Here is a 22,318-nt window from a genome sequence, read left to right as displayed (position 1 = left end):
CACTAGATGTACAGATACAGCTGAAATTACAAGTGTGAACATATGTTGCAAGGCTTTGAAAAGCAACTTGGCTACAGAAATTCAGAAGCTTCTTCAGCAAGCTCTCAAATTCACAGAAAATACTTTTTCTTAAAAAATTTAAAACTGAAAGGAGTTTCCCATTCAAATGCCTGTGAAGAATTCAAGTGTGAACTGAGAAGAAGCAAATGAAGGCACACCTTCCTGAGTCTGTGAGTTTCCCATTTTAATTTCTCTTCCACTGCTCACTGACTAACCTATGGCTCCATCCATAGAAAATTTTAGCTTGTCAATGTAGCAGTGAAAACTATCAAGTTAATAGCCTCCTCTCTCAGTATGGAAATGATGAATGACAACTGGAAAAAGTTGCTGGAGGATTCAAAATAGAAATTTTGGAAAAAGAGACAATTTCTTTTTTTTAGCAACCACAAAACTAAAGGAAGGAGTAGAAGATCATCTTAAAAGCAAGTCTGAAAGAAGGAATAATTCTTACAAACTTCAGAACTCAACTATCTCAGGTAAAAGACAGGAGAAGAAAGGATGAAACCATTATATCTTAGATCCCACAGTCAGAAGTGGCCTGAGGACCTGGATGCAAGGTCATGGGACCATCACAAACATTTGAACACCTTTCCCTTTTCATATAACCTACTAAATCTACTCAGCATGTAGAAAGTGAGAACTAAAATGATGCATTAAAAACAGAATCATCATACTGAAAGAAAGAGGGATTTTGGAGAGACAAACCTGGAAAAGAAATCAAAACCAAAAAACGGTGGTGTAAAAGCAAAGGAACTATCAAGAAAGCAAGCAAAGCGAAGAAAAGGTCATAAACATCACAAATTTCAGGTGAAACATTGCAAATAATGGAAAGGAATAGTGTCCTCTCGTCAATAGTCAAAGCAGAAAAAAGTCAAGCCATGCAGAGAAAGAAGAGAATTCAAAGCACAAAAGATTAGCATTATAATTTGGACAAGACTGAAGACAAATCTGGGTGACACCATGTTACAACTAGACAGTGCACAACTGGTTTTGCTCCTCTTGAGTGGCAGGACACAGCTTTCAGGCTGTGAGATCCGAGTGCCAGGTGTTTTTTCCACTCTGCCTAGCTGACCTGGACTTCGGGTTGGTGAGTGATGGATGCATTTCTAAACCCCTGAGCACAGGAAGGAAAAAACTATCATTTAATAACTGTTCTTTTAGCAGGGAAGTTATTTATCAATAACTCCAAATTAGCCAATTACTTGTCCGTTGTTAATTGATCTGTCCCATCTTTCCTTTTCAACACCTCGTGTTTGCTTTCATCTGCTTTCTTTGTGCAGAGCATTTTGTTCTTGAGCAAAAACAACTACATGAGACACTGTCCAATTCTCTGGTTAGGTGCAACATTTTAAAACAGTAGTTCTCTCAATATGCATCGTAATCACAGGTATGCTAAAATGGAGTTTTACACAGACCAGCAGATAAAGCATACATTTCCAAAAAGCACATTTTTGAAAAAATGTATCGTTCTACATATGAGATAATAAAAATAAAAAGGCTCACCAAATCCTTGTTTACTACCTCCAAGATTTTCTGTGATGGGAACCAGTTTAGGACTAAACTAGGCCTACCATTTTAATACTTTTACAGATATATTTAATACTTCCGTAAGATTTTCATAGGAAATATAGTACTGGTATTCACCCTTCACTTTCTCTGGCAAAGTTATTTCTGAAATTAATATTGAAAGTCCCTGTAGATACACCATAAATTCATATTATTCATGCAGTATTTTATTATGTATTTTATTATGATATAATCAATTTAGCAGTCAGATCTAAAGTAGAACATTAAAATTGCTGCAACCACTTTTAAAAAATAGGCTGAATTGGCATGTGAGGAGCAAAATATCCTGTGTCTTATGTATAAAGATTATGCAGCAAACCGTGTTTTGCTCTTAAAGGTGCTGACTTTGCAACTTCAATGCATCCAATCTGAAATCTTCATGAGGGACAGTGATGACATTTTTACACCGCACATTTGCCCTTCTAGCCAGCAGAGACAGATTTGCCCTTGGAGTGACTCTGACAGCCCAATTGGGACTCCTGTGACTTCCACTGAAAGGAGGTTATTCCCTTACAACAATGGTAATAGAAGACAGGAAAGTTGCATTAGAAAATACCATCCTAGAAAGCCAAGAAGGCTGATGCGATAATGTTTGCACAGTGTTGAAAACATGCTCTGTGAAGAGGAGCAGTACTGCCCTTTATAGAGATACATGTGACACAGGTGCAGAGCCAAGTTGCACAGGCTATGAACATCAAACTAGGAACATCAAATTGCTGTCCCACAGATAAGCTTCCCCCTCCCTTATAGCTAAGGCCAGAAATCACAGAGCACACACCTGGATCGATTCTTCTTGGTCAGTTTTCTGAGAAATCAGAACACTGACTTGCTGGCTCTGCAGGGATGGACAGGAACTGATGCTTGGGACAGCAGCCAGGCTGCACAACAGGGCTGCCTCAAGTAAGCACTCCCTGGAGACTGGGGCACCTTGATCAAAAGTCTTCATGGAAGAACTGCGCTTTATTACATTTGCATTTAATTGTGAAGAGAGACAACAGAGTTTTTCAGTACAGGAATGGCAGCATGAAAGAGAACAAGCTGTGAAATACAGGTGGATTTAAAAGCCTTGAGGGAGACCCCCAAAAAATTAATTGTCATGGAACAGAAAGGAAATATTTCATACACATATTTAAAGTATGGATGAGGGAGAACACAAGGTAAGTGACACAGAAACATTAGATACTTGCTTAGAGCATGTTCAAAGCATGCATGCAGATTAGCCTAGGGGAAAATGTCAGTACATACAACTTCACAATGTACCCACAATAGTTCAGGAAGTTACTTTCTACGTTGCCCTTCTCTCACACAGCTGCTTGTCTTCCTCAGAACTTCCAATGCCATAATGGGTAGCTTAGCTTGAAACACATCTGCAGCAGCTAAGTTAAACCAACAGAAGTTGCGCAGAATAACCAAGACTTGTTTCTACATTCCCTTTCATCAGCTCTGCTCTGATGCTTGAACCAACAGCAGATGTGCCTGCAGAAACTCCTTAAAATGGCAGCAGTTGTTTGCTAAGTTAAAATACATCTCCAGTGAAATGCACTAAGCCAAAGAAAAGCAACAGTTGAAAATTAACAACCAGATGAGTCTAGCGTAAATCCTGTATATGGAAGCTTTTGTCTTCTTCCTCCTCCCTTCCCAAGGCATTTGCTAACTCCTTCCTGCTCACTTCTCTTTTTTGTTTTTGTATGAGTCAAAGACTTCTAGAGATGCTCCAGTCATCATTTACAGCTTTCAAAATGCCTGATCCTACACAGCCTGCTGTAAATGTTACTTTAAACTAACAGGATCTTCACAAAGATTCATATGCAAAGCATTAAGTTATGGCAGAAATGTTCTGCAAATATTTATATTACTTTGCTCCTTCTCTACCACCCATCAAGTTGTGCACTTCTGCCATAACTGCGTAAAATATACCTTACTACTCAATTTACTGTAGGAAAATTAATAATAATAAATAAAAAGAGATTAAGGCCGTTACAGGAGTTCCTCTTATCTCTGCCAATACCACATGCCAAGTGCAGTGATGCAATGGCTAGAATGCTGAGCCTTTACATTTTCATGTTACAAAACTAATAAAATAAAGCTAGTAATTTTGCTGTCTTTGAATAAACAGTAGGTAGGATAACCCCGGACAAGCTTGCACATTACGAAAAAGAATAATGTGAATAATATTATGAACATAACCTCAAAGGATGCCAAAGTATTACTGTTCCTAATCTCCTGACTACAGCTGAAACACATTTTCATATTTTCTTAATATTCCTAATTTACCGTGAGAAAACCAACACCATACTGTCAAATAATTGTTTCAATACTTCAGTGGACAAAGTAAAATGACAGGGAGGGGGAAAAAAAAAAATACCCCCAAAAGTCCCAAAACAACAACAAAAAAAGCCCCAAACATTCAGAACAAGCTATTTTCATTTTGCCTTTACATCAGCATGTCCATTGAGAAGACCTGGAAGCTGGCCAACTCACAGGAAATGACTGCTGGATTCTCTGTTCCTCTCATATCTGTCATTATGCAATTATATACACTGCTTCATTTTCCCTACTGAACGGTAGAGAAATTTGGTCAGGTACATGTGAGAACAGATCTGGCATAACAAGTTAAAGCTGCAATCCTTTATAAACGTGGAGCATCTGAAAAAAACCCTCAATTAAAAGAAAAAAATCCTCAAGTGTATGTTGTGGTGTGTAACGCAGCTTTTTATGACATCTCTGTGTATGTCTCTTTCTGAGACCAGAAATATGCATTTAAGGTTAGTATCGGCCCCACAAATACTCTGCACTTCTACAAACCATCACAATGCGCTTCTCTGGGAAGCAGGCTTACAGATCATCAGGGAATATTTTTCCAAGCAACAATTGCTTATTCCAAAACTATATGGTGAATGACATTTTTAATCACAAATTAATTGATTTCTACTTACACCTGATTACTCCAACTAATCTCTATTGTACTTTCAGCATTCAAAGATCACAACATAATTTAACTGCAGCCATTAAACTCAACCAATATATCTCAATTTTTTGCTTGACTAGAAGGACAGCAATACCTCTAATACATGTGCAAGTCAGAAAATCAAAGTAATACATCATACCTGTATACCTACATATGCCCAGCTGGTGCAAAATACCCTTCTACTGTACTTGCTAAACATAAAAAGAACACTACACTTCCTTTCAAGCTGAGGTAATAAAGGCTTAAGTGCTGAACTTCCTAACCCATCATTCTGGAATGCCTGCTAACGTACAACATAAATCCATGTGAAAAAGCAGAGACTACGGTTCGCAGGTTCTCAATGCTGGCACTCAATTGGCAGGACCTGTCATCTCTGTCTAGCCTGCACTTTGTGACCCTAACATTTTCTCTTCTTTCCCACCACAATTATTCTGCACTGAAGAAAAAAGGTGCAGATTACCTGTGGGCCGGGCACAGGATATGAAGAACAAAGAGTTCTTGAAATACACTTCATTCTGTCCAACAGTTTGTGGATGAACAGTCAAAGAATTAAATCGGGCTGTGAAGAATTTCAAAACACTCCCATTTTAAACATAGAACTATAAAGAGACAAAACACAACAACCAAAACCCCCCAAAATCACAAACTGCCTTTCACAGTGACAATAACACATCAAAACAAAGACATAAAGCACTTAGCTATGAAAAAATGTAAAATTAATATTATAAACATGGAAGACTAAGAACTGAACAAACTCGTTGTAGGAGATGGTTCAGAAGTTCTCTAGTGCACTGGACACACAATTGTAGAACACAACAGAGCCCATTCTTTTCTAATAAAAATTGATTAAAATCCAATTTTGCTTGGTCACATGAACAACTGCGTTGGGATTAAATATGATACTCCTAAAGTAAACAGTATTTGCTCCAAAATAAATACAGATTTTATTATGCAACTTTATTGCAGTAGCTACACTAAAATCAAGGTTTACATTTTCATTTCAACTGCACCTTGTAACTGAGAGAATCCAATTTAAAATAAAACATGATCTAAAGAAATACTTTTACAGCAACCACAATGTGCCAGTTACATTCCCACAGCTAAAGAAAACTGTGTTTCGCTAGTTTTCTTTAGCTCACATACGTAAAGAAGTACTTCAAGAACTGACATCACTTTGTATACAATTAGAATACTTCACAGTATACCCAACATTAAGATATTCACATTTTCTGTTGAGAACACATATCAAACTGCAAAATCATACCTCAGGACAATCACAGTAAGTGCTGTCCTCTAAACCCCTGTAACTTCTCACTTGCTCTATGATGCAGAGTGTCAGCCCAACAATAAATTCTTGCTAGAACTCTGACAGAAAAATCTGTTATCCTATTTCCATATATTCTGTAGGGTAAGACAAGGCAAGAGGAGTGTGCCAGAGGAAAAATTTTACCAGACAGAAAAGGCTAAATATGACTCTTATCTGTTTGAAGAGCCTGAGTCACTCCCAGAAAGGACAGCATTAGGTTCAAAATGTCAAATTTACTTTATTTTCAAAGTTCAACACTTCACATTGTAAATACCTTCTTTATGACATGATTCATGTTATCTACAGATATATATTTCTCCAAAAAAAAGAAAAAAAAAGACCAACTACCTATGACTAATGAAAGCCACTGAAAATAAAATACGAACATATTTAAAGAAGTAACAAGAGTCATGAACCTGGTCAGCATGTCATAAATTATTTCCAAATGTACCAACTTGAAAGTATACTTTCAGGAGCACATACCTTTTTTTTTTTTTTTTTTTTTTTTTTTTTTTTTTTTTTTAAACTATGTGCTGAAGTTTTTTTTCAAATATATTTAAATTTCAAACAATTACAAAATAATAATAAACTAAAATTACAAAATGACTGAAGTTTTCATGACAGCCTGAAAGCAATGCTGCTCCTGTCAGGAAATGAGAGTTTTCTTACTGTTCACATGGAAGCTCTTCACAAGAAGAGATTTCAGCTCTCTCTCAATTCTGTGTGACCATTTCAACATATGGTGCCTTGGTGCTATTGATTTTACTTGTGTTTAAGTGAAAGCTACAATACTTTGGGCTAGTGAGTCTCCCAGCCCTGTAATTCTCTGCTAACCAAGACTGGGATTAAAGTTCTTCGCAATAACCTTTTGAGCACAGGCAGATAAAAGTTTAAAAGTTTTGCTCTGATGGACAGCCTGAAGAGCTTTGCACAATGCTGCATTTTTCTCCCTCCTTTTCTTTTCCTCCCCAGATGCTGCTGGGCAGATGTTGATCCCTATGCTATTGCTCAGCACAAGAAGCAGGGAGTCAGCTGAAGCAACGCTGTCTTGCCCAGCTGAAGCAGAGGATGACATCTCTTTTGCCAAAGCTCTGGGGATGCTAGCTGGCTAGGCAGGATCTTTAGGGCTCCTGTACAGCATTTACACTTACACAAAGGGGGAAGCAACAGGGAGGTAAATTAGATGGTAACTAATGCTATGAACTTGGTAGGCTATCATGCATTTCAGCTGAGCTACACGTGAGTGAAGATTGCTCCATCTGATTCTCTTGAGAAAGGAAATCATACAGGGCTAATTTTCAGTAGCACTTAATGTGAAGGTGCTCATCTCCAATCCCATGAAAGGAAAGAACTTATGTGGCTAATAGCTGCATAAGCCTGTAGGAATGATTTTCTTACAAAACCTATGGAGGTGGTATTATTCCTAACACTCATACTCATGCACCACAGCAGTGCATTCCACAAGAGCCAGGCATCATGAATTTAAGATGGACTTTGCACTCATCAGCAAAGCCACAGTTCTGCCTACAAATACTTTGTCTCCCTTTTCTGTTCATTTACCTACAGCTACAGGAACAGTCTAATTTAGCTCAACATTCATGAAGCAGAATTTCATGAGCTTTCTGCAAGTCACCCATGGTTGCAGTATCATGTACTTGAAAAAATGTTTCCAGTCATTCCCTCACTTACATATCAGGAAAAATTCCTTACTTTAGTTTGTATTTCCTTTCCTTTCTTTACTTTCTTCCTGCAGTGAAACTGAGCTTTTCTTGGATTGCTACTGTGGAAAACCAAATGCAAATGGGCTTTGTGTCTCAGCTCAAATGCGCTAAGATAACTTTACTGCTGTGCCTGCTAGAAGGGAGTTCACAGTCACTGATTCATTAGACAATGAAAATTCTGACCCTTCAAAGGACTTGAAGTACCTTAAAAATTAGTTTTGTATCTAAACAGAAATACAGCACTGTAAAACAAACGAACAAACAAACAAAAACCTCTTTACTGAAGTTCTTGAAATTATCATGTTTTCCTAGAAATCTCTATTGCTGAAGACAACCTGTTGAAAGTTAAATCATGGAATCCTCATGAAGTACATCTAGCCACAGTCTGGTCAGGAAGTTCCTGTTACAGACACTGCAAACATCAGGATGCACTCTTTATTTCAGTCAAAATGAGACAAGGCATTTTTGAACAGATATTCCCCTGTAGGCTCCTGAGTGACTCAGTCTCTATTCTGGATGACCAGGAATTAGGACAGCAGGAATTAGGACAGCTGCCATCCTTAAAGTATTTGGGAGTGAGAGGGAGATAACTCAGCCAGTTCTATTTGAAGTGTTCTCTGCAACCATCCATTATATCTCATCAGCAATAAACTGTTTTCAACAGCCTGGCCTATAATACAACTATTTTTTTCAGTCTGACTGCCCAGAAATCTATTTTCAGCATGCTCTACATTCCTTCCTACCTATTTTTGTAATAGCTGGTTGCAGTTGTTTCTTATTCAACATCCAGGTAACCACTTGGAAAGTAAAGTGTTCACCAAGACTCACTAGGATCCATCTTCCAAGCCAGACTAACTTTGCCAAAATCAGACAGATGCCTCAAGGAAACCAACTATTTGTTGTAGAACAAGACCTAGTGATCCAAATATGAACTTCTGTCCTAGTCTTCATTACTAAATGAAGACCATACTGCAAAACCTATCACTTTATGACAAGCTGGACTGTTATATTCCCAACACTAGTGTTATTAGCAATAAATATTCACACAACCAACATGAATGATTACATTCAACAGCCATCAAGAGCTGATTCTGTTCTTCTCAGCTGCATTGCTATCATGCTCTCTTGAAATCTACTTTCATACAAAAATATTTATTTCACAGAATGGCTTCTAAACATCTCTGAGGAAGCCATTTACATTATGAAGAAATGAACCTGACATGTTTCCAACCTGAGAGAAAATTTAAAGTAATGTTCTTAAGAAATTTATTTTCTTTTGGTATCATCTTAGTCAATATTTACTTCTTAGTCAGTAAATCCACCTGTTTACTTCAAGAGGTGCTAATCTCCACCCATCTACAGCACTGTCTCTCTGTGCTAGATAAATATTTTTTTATCTGACTTTGACACAGCCTGGTTGATTTTCTTTGCTGGTACATCACTGGTGAACTCAGCACAACAAAGCAAATTCACCTCATAGTGTTACACTGAGGTCTTGTATTGTTCAGAGTACAGTTTGCAAACAAAATGTTTCAAATAGAACAGGGGCAATTGTACTGGAGAGAAACAAAAGAACAGGAAGCACTCTAAGATGCCAGGAAGCACTCTAAGATGCCATGTTTACATCTTAAACAGCTCCAAATAAAAAACATCCGAACCCAAACAGTAACATTCCCCTCCATCTTTCAACAAGTTTCTTTATGAATGACTGAACAATTTAAACCCATAAAGTTACCGCATGATTTTTGCATTAATTTCTATACAACTTCACTACTCATCTCAAAGGGGTGGTGATACCTGTTCTAAGGGAGGTGCTGCAGATGGAACCGATGATTTCATCATTGAAGCATTCTGAAAGACTGTCACAAACAGAATCTAAGTGCAGTAACTGTTGATGGCAATTAAGTTCATTAATATGTTAACTCATCCTTCATCACATTTTCCTTTTAACAATATTATTTCAAAAATCAAAGAAGTTAATAAAAAGGGATACTGGGAAATTTTAAACATTATGAATATTATAGTATTAACTAAGAATTATAATAATTAAACATCCAATCAAAGGAAAAAATTCTCCTTTCCCTTGAATTATTCTGATTTGTACATACAAATATTTTATGTTATCACAAGAACAACACTATAAATCTGCAATAAATTTACTGATCTCAGAAGAATTATTTTACACCCCTGCAACTGAAAACCAAGAAGTCTCATTTGCTTTATGAGCAAGAGAAATGGGAGCTATTAAACAATACACACACACTATCAAAAGTAGTTTGCTTTGGAACAGCAGCACTTAAAGGAGCAAGGCTCTGATTTACTGTTGTTCTGATTTTTTCTTTTATAATGGGTTATCCCGTTTTGTAAACACAATTTGTCACCAACACCAGCCAGAGTTCTCTGTAACTACTTTTTGCCTTTCTTTCAGATCTGTTATCCCTGCTGAGAGAATCTACTAAAGAAGAATTTTTCATACTGACACCAACTGTAGTCTTGCTGTGAATAACCACATTCCCATAAAAATCATTCCATTTATTGCAAAGTTGTTGGCAGACCATAGGAATAATAGTCAACTCAGGAAACCTTTTATCCTGAAATCACATAGCTTAACCCCTTACGTGATCATATGAAGTTGATGTATAAAAGCTGTATTACCAAAGTGCTTGTTTAATGCTCTAGTCAAAGCATTTTTGTTGCTGGCAAGCTTTTAAAATAATGTTTTCACAGTATTTTTTTAATTTAAAAAAAAAAAAAAAAAAAAAAAAAAAGGGTGATGCAGAATAAACCAAGCAGTATTCATTTTTTCTTAATATACAAGGTTATATTTAAAATTATAGAGTCTTTCCACCCTTTTCCAACCCTTACTTGTAGGTAATTAGAGCTGAATTTTTACTTTATTCATTTGGACAAGTCCAATGGGACAAGTCCATAATGGGATTTTTGAATTTGTAAACCTATTTTTAAGAAACATATACACCTTTTTTTTTTTTTTTTTTTTTTTGTTGTTGTTTCCCCAATAAACAAGTATTGGAATATTTTAAACCCTTCAGTTAGAGAAAATTCTTAGAACATTGTAATTGTTGCTGCAGTTGGCTCTCCTCCATTCCCAGCAAAGTTAGGGAACAAGTTATTCCCCTGTGTATCCAAACTTTACATTGCAATGCGAATATGTAAAGTATGTGAAAGAAAAAGAGGAGATCCTTTAACTGATTGAAAAGATTTTCTACAGTTCAGAAAGGATCATTTGCTTAGCTACATCCAATCTTTCTTGTGGCAAGAGTATTTCAGCTAAGCTTAGCATTCATGTCAGCAGTCTGAGTTCTGCTGTCACTGAACGTTTAAGAGCTATAACCTCACAGCTGCACAGTACTGCGGGTAACGTTCAGAAACACAGCAATGACTGCTTGCACTGCTCAGGTCTGACTGAGCAAGGATCGTGGAAAAAATAAAGCAAAAACTCAGTTACCTCAATAACTTACTGTTTCTTTTGTTAAGCTTTCCATTTACATCTCTTAAATCCTCTTTAAATACTCACACTTTAACACATTACAACCACATTAGCTCATTTCAGAACTGCCCAGCTTCCTGACCATATCTAAAGTCAAACTTTCAAAATGAAATTAACAGAAGTCAAACTTTATTTTAAAACACAGAAAAATAGAAGTGATACTGCAGTAAGTGAAGGGAGCAATCCCCTCCCCCCTTTCTTTAAAGTTTCATTAGACCATTGAACTGGATGAAATTCAGATAGAGGCCTTATTGTAACCACACTGAAACAGTAGAAATCTCCTGAGACCATGAAACTCAAACATTTTGGGAACCGACTTCAACCACTCCTTTCGTGCTTTTTAAAGGAAAATGAATGGGAGACGTTTCTTAATTTTTATCCCTGTAACAACATTTGAATATGATTAAAAAAAAAATAAACAGCACAAACAAATCCGTTTAAAATACACACGTGCAGATCTTCTTACAATTTCAACTACAGTCATAGTTGTCATAAGTAAACAGCCCAGCACAAACTGCATGATATCTCTCAAGACACCAGACGACTGCAGCAGTTACATTACAAATTCATGCTAAAACTACACTGAGGTTGATAGAAACAACCTCCCATGCAAACTGCTGATACGGTTTCAAATGTTTGTATTTATGTGAAGATTGGCTAACATGCTCTCAGTCTGAAAAATGGCATGTAAGACCAGCTTTCCTAAAATTCTTCAGATACTAAGCCACTTAAAACATCAACTCGAATAATGCGAACCTGAGGTTTGCTGTTTTAAATAGTACCCATATCAACAAGGGGACAATTTTTTGGAAGAAACTATGTTCTTTCTCTAGTTTATCTTCTGTGCACTGGAAAAGTTCACTAATGAGGAAAAAAAAGAAAAAGAAAAAAGAAAGGTTTGCTTGCAAGTGGTGGATTCAGCATAAATTAACTGTGTTACATGATCAGAAAGTGTGGACTGGGAAAGATATTTGAGTGTAAATTAATATTGAACTTAGCTAGAATAATTTTCTCTACAGTGTTTGCAGCTGCACCAGGGATGTGAGTGGCTGTATGAGATTTTACACATCTGTCAGCTAAACCAGAAATCCAAACACAGAAACTACTGGTCAGGAATGTCATTTGAATTCATGAAATTTTACTTAGATTTTTTGGTTATTAAGTAATAATGGATTATTTCAGGAACTTATGAACGTGTTATGAATCAGTCATAACTAGAGAATGTACAGCTATAGTAGTAGACAGATTTTTGCTCCAGTGATATGCATAATGTTTAGAGAAAATGTAAAAAACATTTTATTCACATCAGTTCTTTGACATACTAGAAGCTGAAAAGTGTCCACAAAAGAATAAGTGGAAAGCAACACATTAATTAATAGCAACATCAACTGCTTTTACCATTAGTAGCCACTATGTACTCATTCATTTGACATCAATTTCTATTATTTCAGACTTCTGGGATGAGTTAAATAATAAAAAGAGCCTATTAAAATCTGAAATGACACTTCTAGCACTAAAAGGCCTTCTGGATGAATCCCTGAAGAACTATTACCTGGTTCTGGAGCCAACATGCTGAACCATCACACAGCGTATCAAGTCTGTGCTTAGGGCAAGGTCTGCTTTGCAGAAAAAGCTCTGTAGCAAGTAGCAGGGAAGCTGCAATCTTTCAAAAGGAAGAATTCACTAAGGGCAAGAGTTTATATGGGTCAACAATGTAGCAAGTCAGTGTTTTGAAATCTGATAATGGATTATCTACAAAAGTAAAGTTGTTTACTGCACTATCTCTTCATTGCCTTTGAGCCTTAGGCTTTTTTAGAACAATTTGTTTCATTATTTATTATAGGAGAATTTTTAAAGCACTATGACATCATTTATTAGATAAGATATTGTATGTTGTGGTCCAGAGGACAGAAACTGATGTTTCTAATGCTTTTCTTGTAATGAAAGCTGCCAAACCCAGGGCTGGTCTGTGATTCCAGTAACAGACCCTGCCTATACACTGCTTTAATGCTGATGATCACATTGACTTCCAGATACCTTACTGCTGCCCTTCAGCACAGAATCTCCCGGACTGGCAAGTGCTTGCAACTGTTTCCTCAGAACCAAGCTATCATCAGCAGGCACTACTGTAGCCACCAAAAACACGTCAAAATTAGATATTTTGTTTCCTGGAAAGGGCACAAGAAATTTAATTCTTTTACTTGAAGGAAGACATCCGAATATGCAATTTGGGCAAAACATTTTGTTATCTGGTAATAATTACTTAATACCACCAAGAATTAGTTTGCTGCCACTCACAAATCTAATCAGCACATACTCCACCAAAATATGCTATACTGGGCAATTTGCATATCAATGCATTTCATCCCCATGCATGTCTAACTGATGTTTAGCTCATTTGTATTGCAGCAGTATCTAGACACCACAAACAGAAGCCGTGCTACAAGATGGTAGAGTACATGGATTTCATTCTGATTATCAGTCCACAAACAGAGACACTAAAACACTGCAGTCATTGGTGAAGAAAGATAGCCTTCTTCTCTAAACACATTTTTGTCCCTCTTGCTTAAAGAAATGAACTTTATCTGAAGTGTATGATAGCTTGAACTTGAACAACTGCAATTTACCAAAATAACAAATAAATAATTTAAAAAAAAAAATAAATACAACCAAAACCAAATCCACTGGAAAAGTTTTCTTGGAAAACTGTTATCCCCCCTCCTTTTTTTTTTTTTTTTTTTTTTTTTTTGCATTGTTTGAATACATTCATTTTCTCACCATATCAGCAGAGAGTATGTTTTTGTATGTTTTTGCTGGAGTGTTTCTAGTAAGACATTAAAGAGACCAAGCAGAAGGATTATTAGAGAGTCAACAACAATTGATACAATGCAACAATATAATAAGCAGCAAATACTGCAACCACCAGACTCAGCTGTGCCCTTTTCCTGCGTCCTTTCCCTCTTGAGTTCTTTCTGATGGAATAATCACCCTTGTATCTGTAGATACCATCCTTAGCATCCTCCTTATCTGTAGACAAAGGGATTCACGTGTGCAAAGTAGTGACAACCACAAAAACAAACATCATGCTGCTGCATTCTACACAAAAATGTATGCAAAATAAGAACAACCAAAAGCTGCTTTTTAATAATGTCAGCAAAAGCTTATCTTCTAAACATAGAGGGTGTAAAGCATAGCCTCAACCACAAAACAATTTTGATCTGATTTATTTTATGCAGAGGAGCTGAGCAAGTTTTTTCCCATGGTGACCATGCCTTGCCAATCCTCCTTCTCCACTTCTCCACTCTGCCTGGTTCTGCCAACTCCCATCACTGTGCACCTCTGCCTAATTTCATCATGTTTCAACCTAGGCAACATCAGATCTGACACACTTGTCCAAAGCTGGCTATGTGACTTGGCCACAAGGTATGAGAGATTAAATGATGGACTCCGCTGGACTCTCACGAAAAGAGTGCAGCGGAGAGCCACAAAGATGATAAAGGGCCTGGAGCACCCCTCTTATGAGAAAGGCTGAGTGACCTGGGTTTGTTCAATCTTGAGGAAAGAAGACTGAGAGGTGATCTTATTAATGTTTATAAATACCTTAAGTGTGGGTGTCAAAGGAACATGGCCAACCTCTTTTCAGTAATCTGTGGGGATGGGACAAGGGGAAATGGCCATAAACTGGAGCATAGGAAATTCTGCACCAACACGCAAAGGAACTTCTTCACAATAAGGGTGATGGAGCACTGGAACACACTGTGCAGGGAGGTTGTGTAGTCTCCTCTGGAGATACTCAAGACTCTCCTGGATGCTTACCTGTGCAGCCTGCTGTAGAGGGACTGCATTGCAGGGGGATGGGATTCAATTGTCTCTAGAGGTCCCTTCCAGCCCCTATAATTTTGTGATTCTGTGGATTTTGTAACTTTCAACTGCTAATCACGGGCAACCTGTCTTCTCAGCTTGCTCTGGAGCTCACTCAAAGCCTGCACTTGAAGGCTGGCTTGCATCCAAGCAGTTCTCTTCCTTAGATTACTTGACTCTAGGAACAGATGTGCTAAAAATGCCTTGAGAAAAAACAGTGTTTTACCCTCCAGTGGTCATGGTTCTTTCAGATGTGCAGTAACCTGCACACAATAAGTCTGATGAATGTTATTATTCAATAATGTGTATTATCATAATGCCTACAATCCCAAATTATGGTTCAGAATGCTACTGTGGTAAGTTACCAGCCTGGATCTGCGGTATATTAAAGTCTCAGGTCTGAGGGGAAGTAGTTTCCCTTTCTCCTTCAGATTAAAGAACCAGAACATATGGCATTATTGCTTCAAAGGCATTCCTGCAGGGCACCGCATGGTACGCTGGGGACATATCTGTATGCATGGTCACTGAAGGACCTGGGAGCAAAGTCACTTAGTCTCCCGTGGTGTTACTGAAAGACCTACAAAGGAGAAAATTCTCAGGCTGAAGAAAAGAAGAATATACATTCCTGTCATGAAGAAAAGGTCTCCTTGATGCTCAGAAGTGATTTATTTGGTGCATATGTTTCCAACAGCAGGGAGGCAGCCTCGTTTCACCTGTAAGAATTGAAGGCAAAGGCCAAAGAAGGACTAATTTTGGAGAAGTTTTGTTCTGGGATCGCACTTTATGTTTGCTGCGAGAGATTTTACCTGTTCTCTTTCTTAGGCTTGAGCTCTCTCTTCAGCAATTCTTCAGGGTTTAGTGTCATCACAGAATGTATAGTTATTTTTTGCTTCAAACTGTGAAAAGCATCTATGCAATTAAAAGTCTCAGTGTTTCAGGAGAGCTGGCTACGTTACCTCATACGTAAAATGTAGGATTTGTAAAATGTTCCTGTATCAACTTATCAACTGAACGTTATTAAAGCCTAACAGGGACTGATGAGGTAGGAGAGCCTGGGGGACTTCCTAAACCATGCGACTGCACCAGAAAAAAAGCCAGAGAGGAGCTGGGGGCTGCCTGGCACAGGTGTGGGAAGGCAGCACTGCAGATCCAGCAGCCTTGGCTCTGAGAGCATCATGGAAACTGCATGCAAAACCAACATGGGCATGGAGGGTCAGTGCACAGTAACACAACTTAAACTTTCCCTAATCTGAAGTAGTGACAGATTTGTATTGTAAACATAAAAAGATTACACTGCTCTTTTTGTCACACAGAAAGGACTACGCTCTCAATATCTGTTAGGAAGACAATAATGGATATCCAGGAAACAAGAAGTTAAAATACATCCCCATTGCAGTGACAAGCTTTCACCTATCCCAAGGTCCCTATTTATTCTTTCTTTTTATTGTCATAGTAGGAAATATATATTAAAAAAAAAAGAGAAAGAAATAATAATCACTGAACAACAGTATTGCCTGACAGCATTCTCTTTTATTTTATTAGTAAGAGAAATACGTCAACTAAAATTGCTTAGAATCTCATATCATACTGCCACTCATCATAAATGGCACCTATACATATATCATCACTTTGCATACAGAGCCTTCACAAACAAAAGTGAGTTGTGAGGCCATGAGTGTGCAGGACGTGTCCTTCACTGATGGAAGAAAGTGGATGCTAACCATCATTACTGTGCCCTTATACATGAATTCATTTCTTAGGGCATTGAAATATTTTTTTAATAGTTTCATAACTTATAAAACCGTATTTTGAGTTCATCCACAAAATGAACAAACAGTAATAAAAAGCCTAAAATAGTCAAATAATCCTGACAAAAATCTCCAAATAATTGAACTTCATTTTAATAAAATGCAACACTTAAAAAAATTATCTTATTTATAGGAAGCATTAGATAAGATTAAAAAAAAAAAAAAAAAAAAAGGCTTCAAGTGCTTGTAGAATGAATAAATTGACATTTCCAGATTCAATAAATAGAATTATAACTCTCTAAAGCTACAGATCTAATGAGATAGAATCACTTTAGAATAAAGTTTGCAGAACACTGAATTCACTTTTTTTTTGAAATAGGACATTCATAGTCAGTCACAACCACCAATTTTTCTGCATACCTGGTTATAATGTGCACCTAATATGCCAAAGAAATGAAAAAACTAATCTTTTAAGAGGATCAGCATACATACAGAAATGTATACAATCTTTAAAGATGTGACAGGTAGATGTCACATTTCAGTCCTATCATCAGCTTCTTAATTTCCCTAAAACACTTGAGCATACATTCTAAAATACCTAATATGTGTAATTGCTCCATACATGCCATTAAAATATTATACCTTATTATCCCTATCACAACATAATCAGCATGTAAAATCAGACATTCTTTCCTGATGAGATAATTTTGGTTCTCTTGAGAGCTCTACATCAATGTATTTTTTCCCTCCTGTGGACAATTAAAATTCTACTATTGAATAGAATACTACATGCTTAAATAATGATTTTCAATACTGAAAACCTGAACTTTTATTATGGAGCCTAAATGCAGCCTTCAAAATATAAATTTTGGAAAATACTGCACTTATTTTACTAATGTTTGGCCTTGTACAGTTCTATAATGCCACTGCAAAATTACTATTAATTCAGTAAATCATTGCTTTTGATGGTCCTTAGATCAAATTATACATTAGTAACAATATTTTATTTTCAACGTGCTAAAATACTTGTCATATATCTTTAATTTTAGATTTTATAAATGTTCCTTCAAGATTTCAAATTATCTGTATCAATTTGGAAGCAATTACAAAAAAAATATTTGTATATAGTGAAACAAATGAGCCATGCCTTTTTCTGAAGAAATAATCTAAGAACAAAGAGAGCAATCACTAATTGTAAATCCAAGTACAATTCACACAACTAATAAGCAGAAAATTGACTTTAGATCTAGACAGTGAAATCACAAAGAACTTTTTCACTGAATTTTAAAAAATACCAATAACAAATGGCATTATTAGTACTGTTGTTATTACCTAAAGACCAACATATAGGAAACTAGCTGATTCACTTACCTCTCTGAATCCCATACTGAATTACAGCGGGTACACTGAAGTTTTCAATGCCACTAGTACACATTGGCATTGATTCACTTTATACAAACTAAAAAAACTGCTGACATTTAGAGCTTCACCTAATAAAATCATGGAAATCTCTAGGCTTAGATTTGAAAAGTCAGCTAGGTAATACAAATCAAGTGATCCTTTGGAAATCACGACTACAACTATGTCCTTTGCATTTAAAATGTAAATCATGCCTGCCCCAGTTTTCAATAAGAAGTACACTCCCCTCAACTTGGATGACAAGAGAAGTGTTCTGATTAGAGCTTTCTGGAAAGCACTGGATGAACTTGTGGTATCTGGAAAAATGTGCAGCATAGGCCAAAGTTATGATAGATGATTGCCTGCCTGAAAATCCAGCCTTTCTGTATATCAGGAACAGTTCTCTCTGAGCCTAGGTGAGGAAAGCATGAGCTTTCAAGTTCCAGCTTTGGATTATGTCTGGACCCAAAGATGTTTCTGTGCTGTGGGTCAGGCATGTTCCAGATCCCAGTTTGCCTCTCTTCATACTCTTTTCAGCCAAGAATGCTCAGTTTCTGTGGCTCACTGGCATAGCTGCTTACAGATCTCTCAATCAGAGCCCAGTCTCTCACATACATGAACTAGAAGCCTTAGCCCTGAGCAAGGAGAACAAGAGACATTCCAAACTCATTCCTTTGACAGCAAGAACAGATGCTTTAAGTCTGGGCACAGCCAAGCCAAAACAGTTTTGATGGAATACTATCAAAGTATCGGGAGCCTGAACTTCCAGACCACCAAACCTAAGGCTAAAGACCTTGGGAGCCACAGATACCCTGCTAATAATGGTGACACTCAATGACAAACTGAAGGTCCAAGAGGAAAGGCCCCATTCATGGACAACATTCACGTATGGAACTTTAAGAGAAACCACATTGCTACAGGGAAAGTCCAAAGAACAAAGTTCATCCTCTAAGCTTCTTGCTTCCGTGAGTTATCTGAATCAACTGTTTTTTCCACATTTCAAAGTTCTTCAGTCAATAAACTATTGTACTGTCAAGAGTGTAAGTTGCCAACTATCAGAAGATAATCTGCTATCCCTAATATTTAGTTGGTTAACTTCCATTAAAGTCACTGACACATAACAAGCTGAGACTATTAAGCATTTGGCTATGTATAGCAAATGAAAACACACTGAACTTTATTAAAAATGCTGCTAAGATATAGTAGTACTTCATTTTTCTGCTCTGGATAAATTGAAATATATCTAGAAATCAGAAACAGATTTGGAAAATAACTAGCATTGCTATACTTTTCAACAAATCTGAAAAATTAATCCTATGCATGTAACTCACTAATTACATTTCTTGTATCCAAAACAGTATCATCTTTACATAAAGCTACCTCAATGAAAGAAACCAATACTTGAAAATGTAAAGAAATCATATATTTTATCAAAGGTATAAAAATAAATACTCCACTAAGGAATGGAAGAAGGAATAAAACACATTTAAATAATTTCATTACATTGAAAGATGCCAAATCATCCGTGAGTGGTTTCTTTTTAGATGAAAAGAAATCAAAATATAGGACAGATGTTGGACAAACCACATTTGAGGTCTATCACACACTGGCATTTTTCAAATGATTTTGGCTCATCTATTAAATAAGGTGTATTTTCCTTGATTTTGAAAAGGGAAACATCAGGAAATATTTAAAGGCCAATTGCTGCCAATTAACTTTGATCAGCAAATGTTGCATTTGAATCTTTTAGATTCTTTTGCCTGTCTGGAATAACACACTATTCTAAAATCTAGCAAAACAACAACCTGATGATTAATGTGTGTTGGCAGCCCCACCACAAGCTTGCTTAACAGTTGGATTTTAAATAAACAGCTGTCTTCATTATGATGGGAAAGAAATCTGACTGTTTTCATGTTTTCTTGTTATTAAAATATGATCAGAAATGGCTTTTTCCCTTTTAAGACAAAACAGTAAGGCACTATGGTGACAGTCTCTTTCAGCAGTTTGGATAGTTTCAGAGCAATTTCACAAGAATTGCCAAACCAGACTCTATACAGGCTGAAAAAGCCCTTGGCATGTTGACACCAGCTCCTCACAGCACACTGCAAGGGAGGGGTATGCATGGCAGAGAAACCCTAGCACATAACAAACAGACCTGCCACTGGGAAGGACTGAAGACCCATAGCGATAGGCCACTGAGATGGACAACATATACAACATTAATGATTTCCCTTGGGTTTAAGGTAATCCTTTCCCACAGTAAGATATAAGTGAGAAATCTTTACCCAGCCATTAACTGTTTATAGAAGCTGAAGTTTAATATTTAATGATCTCCGTAGCCTATTGCGTTCTAGTATTTATAGATGCTTTCTGTGCATCCACTTCTAGAACTTGTCGACTGTGGCCATAAATATAAAGACCTGTGAGGGAAAAAAAAGCTCCTAGAACTTCTACTGCAACCTCTGAATGTCAGCACATTTAGTGTAGATATCTTTGTAAATTTCAATGACTAAACTACGCAGATTTTTCTGAATGTTTCCATATTAAACCTCTGAAGCCAAAAATAATTGCCAAGCCATTTAATAACAAGTAAAGATAGACAAATGTTAACAAACCTCTGTGTTTTAAAATAATGAACACTTACTTCTAAATCATTAAAGAATAGATGCGTGTCTGCCAAATTGAAAATCATCTCTTCCATTCGAAGTCCAAGAGACACTGACGTGGGTGGATCCTTAAAGAAGAAATTAAGAGTGTACTGTCAATACCATGCGTAACATGGTACATGCTACATTCTACACAGTAGAATACAAATGACCAGAACTGTTTCTCAAGACCGATTATCTGATGCATGGAATGTAATATCCATATGTTTGATTTCATTTCAGCTACTATTTAATCCTGTAGCCAGGATTAAAGTAATCCTCAAAATATGTCTTTAACGTGACTAATACCATGATTCTGCAGTAAGACTTCTGTGGCCACACACCCTTATGTCACCCTTGCACACCCATACATGGACTTCTGCTGGATTCCACCAGTAGCACATGCATTTTTCCCTACACTTCTACAGACTCTGCAACTGCTTACAAATTTTACAATAACTGAGGACAAGATAATGTTATCGTTATCGAAAATAAACAGACGCCGGTCACAAATGAAAGGATTTGGTCCTTGGAATACCTAGTGACATTGAGGCAGATCATCATTAATTTTTTATTTACAAATGGCAGTTTTACTTAAAACCACTCCTTGACTGTCCACAAAAGCACACTTTGACTATGATCTCTGTTGGGCCCACCCATACTGAGTGAACAAATCTATTGTTTGTTATTAATACATAACACACTTTAACTTCTCCACTGAAATTACCATAACAACTTATTTCTTACTGAGCTAATAAACTCAAAAAGCATGTTCAGCACTGTGGTTATCAAATGCATTACAGATGTTTGTCTTGTTTTGATTTTTTTTGGGTATGTTTTATGTATTTTCAATCTGAAAAAATTGAGAAGTCTAGTACATGTACTTGATACACAACTTCTCATTTATAGTGCCAAGTATATCCAACCACACAGAAGCACAAGTTTGAAAGAACATGTATTATCTCACAACACCTTCTTTTCTTTTATTTATTTTATTATTATCAATATTAGTTTGTTAGGAATTTATTTTAAATAAAACTGCAGAAGTGACAGCACAAATTTACTTAAAATAAGTTAATGTTCTAAAACTGACGACAATTCAGAGTTAATACCAAAAGATGTGGTCCCTACTTTCTTTTTTCACCTCTCAATCAAATTAATAGATGTTTCAACGTGATCTCTGAACTTTCAAACATTTTTCTGTAACTGCTGGTCAAAAGGTAAAATGTGTCAGTAACAAACAGTTGGAAAAGAATGGCAATCTAGCAGCCTGCCTACTTTCTGGAAAAACCTAAACAACTAAAATTAACCAGCAGAAAGAAATGAGTTTTTGGAAAGAAGCATTTAGCAACTAAGCTATATGGAATACACAAAACATTTATTTCTGAATTTCCATCGGCTAAGAGTAAATAAGTTTTCTAGCATCAAAAAGCATCTAGCATCTAGCCCTCATAAATGGGACACCAAAAAATGCATTATGCCATTTTCATCATTATAATGACATCGTCCTTAAAGTTAGTCTTCTATTAAAAAAAAA

General features: G+C 36.6%; 1 protein-coding gene across 2 annotated transcripts in view; it reads right to left on the bottom strand.

Annotated features, from left to right (window-relative positions):
* Positions 1–22,318, bottom strand: part of EYA1 (EYA transcriptional coactivator and phosphatase 1) — a 147,681-nt gene that overhangs the window by 14,223 nt on the left and 111,140 nt on the right. For both annotated transcript variants that reach the window (XM_042839734.1, XM_042839735.1), the window contains exon 12: positions 20,781–20,870. In XM_042839734.1, the coding sequence (XP_042695668.1) occupies positions 20,781–20,870 (90 nt within the window). The remainder of the gene's footprint in view (positions 1–20,780; positions 20,871–22,318) is intronic.

This window comes from Centrocercus urophasianus, unplaced genomic scaffold (assembly GCF_019232065.1).
Source record: "Centrocercus urophasianus isolate 14NV4802_14NV808 unplaced genomic scaffold, USGS_Curo_1.0 seq_11, whole genome shotgun sequence".
NCBI lineage: Eukaryota > Metazoa > Chordata > Aves > Galliformes > Phasianidae > Centrocercus > Centrocercus urophasianus.
Note: the sequence above shows the minus strand (reverse complement) of the source record. Positions and strands in the feature narration are given on the sequence as shown.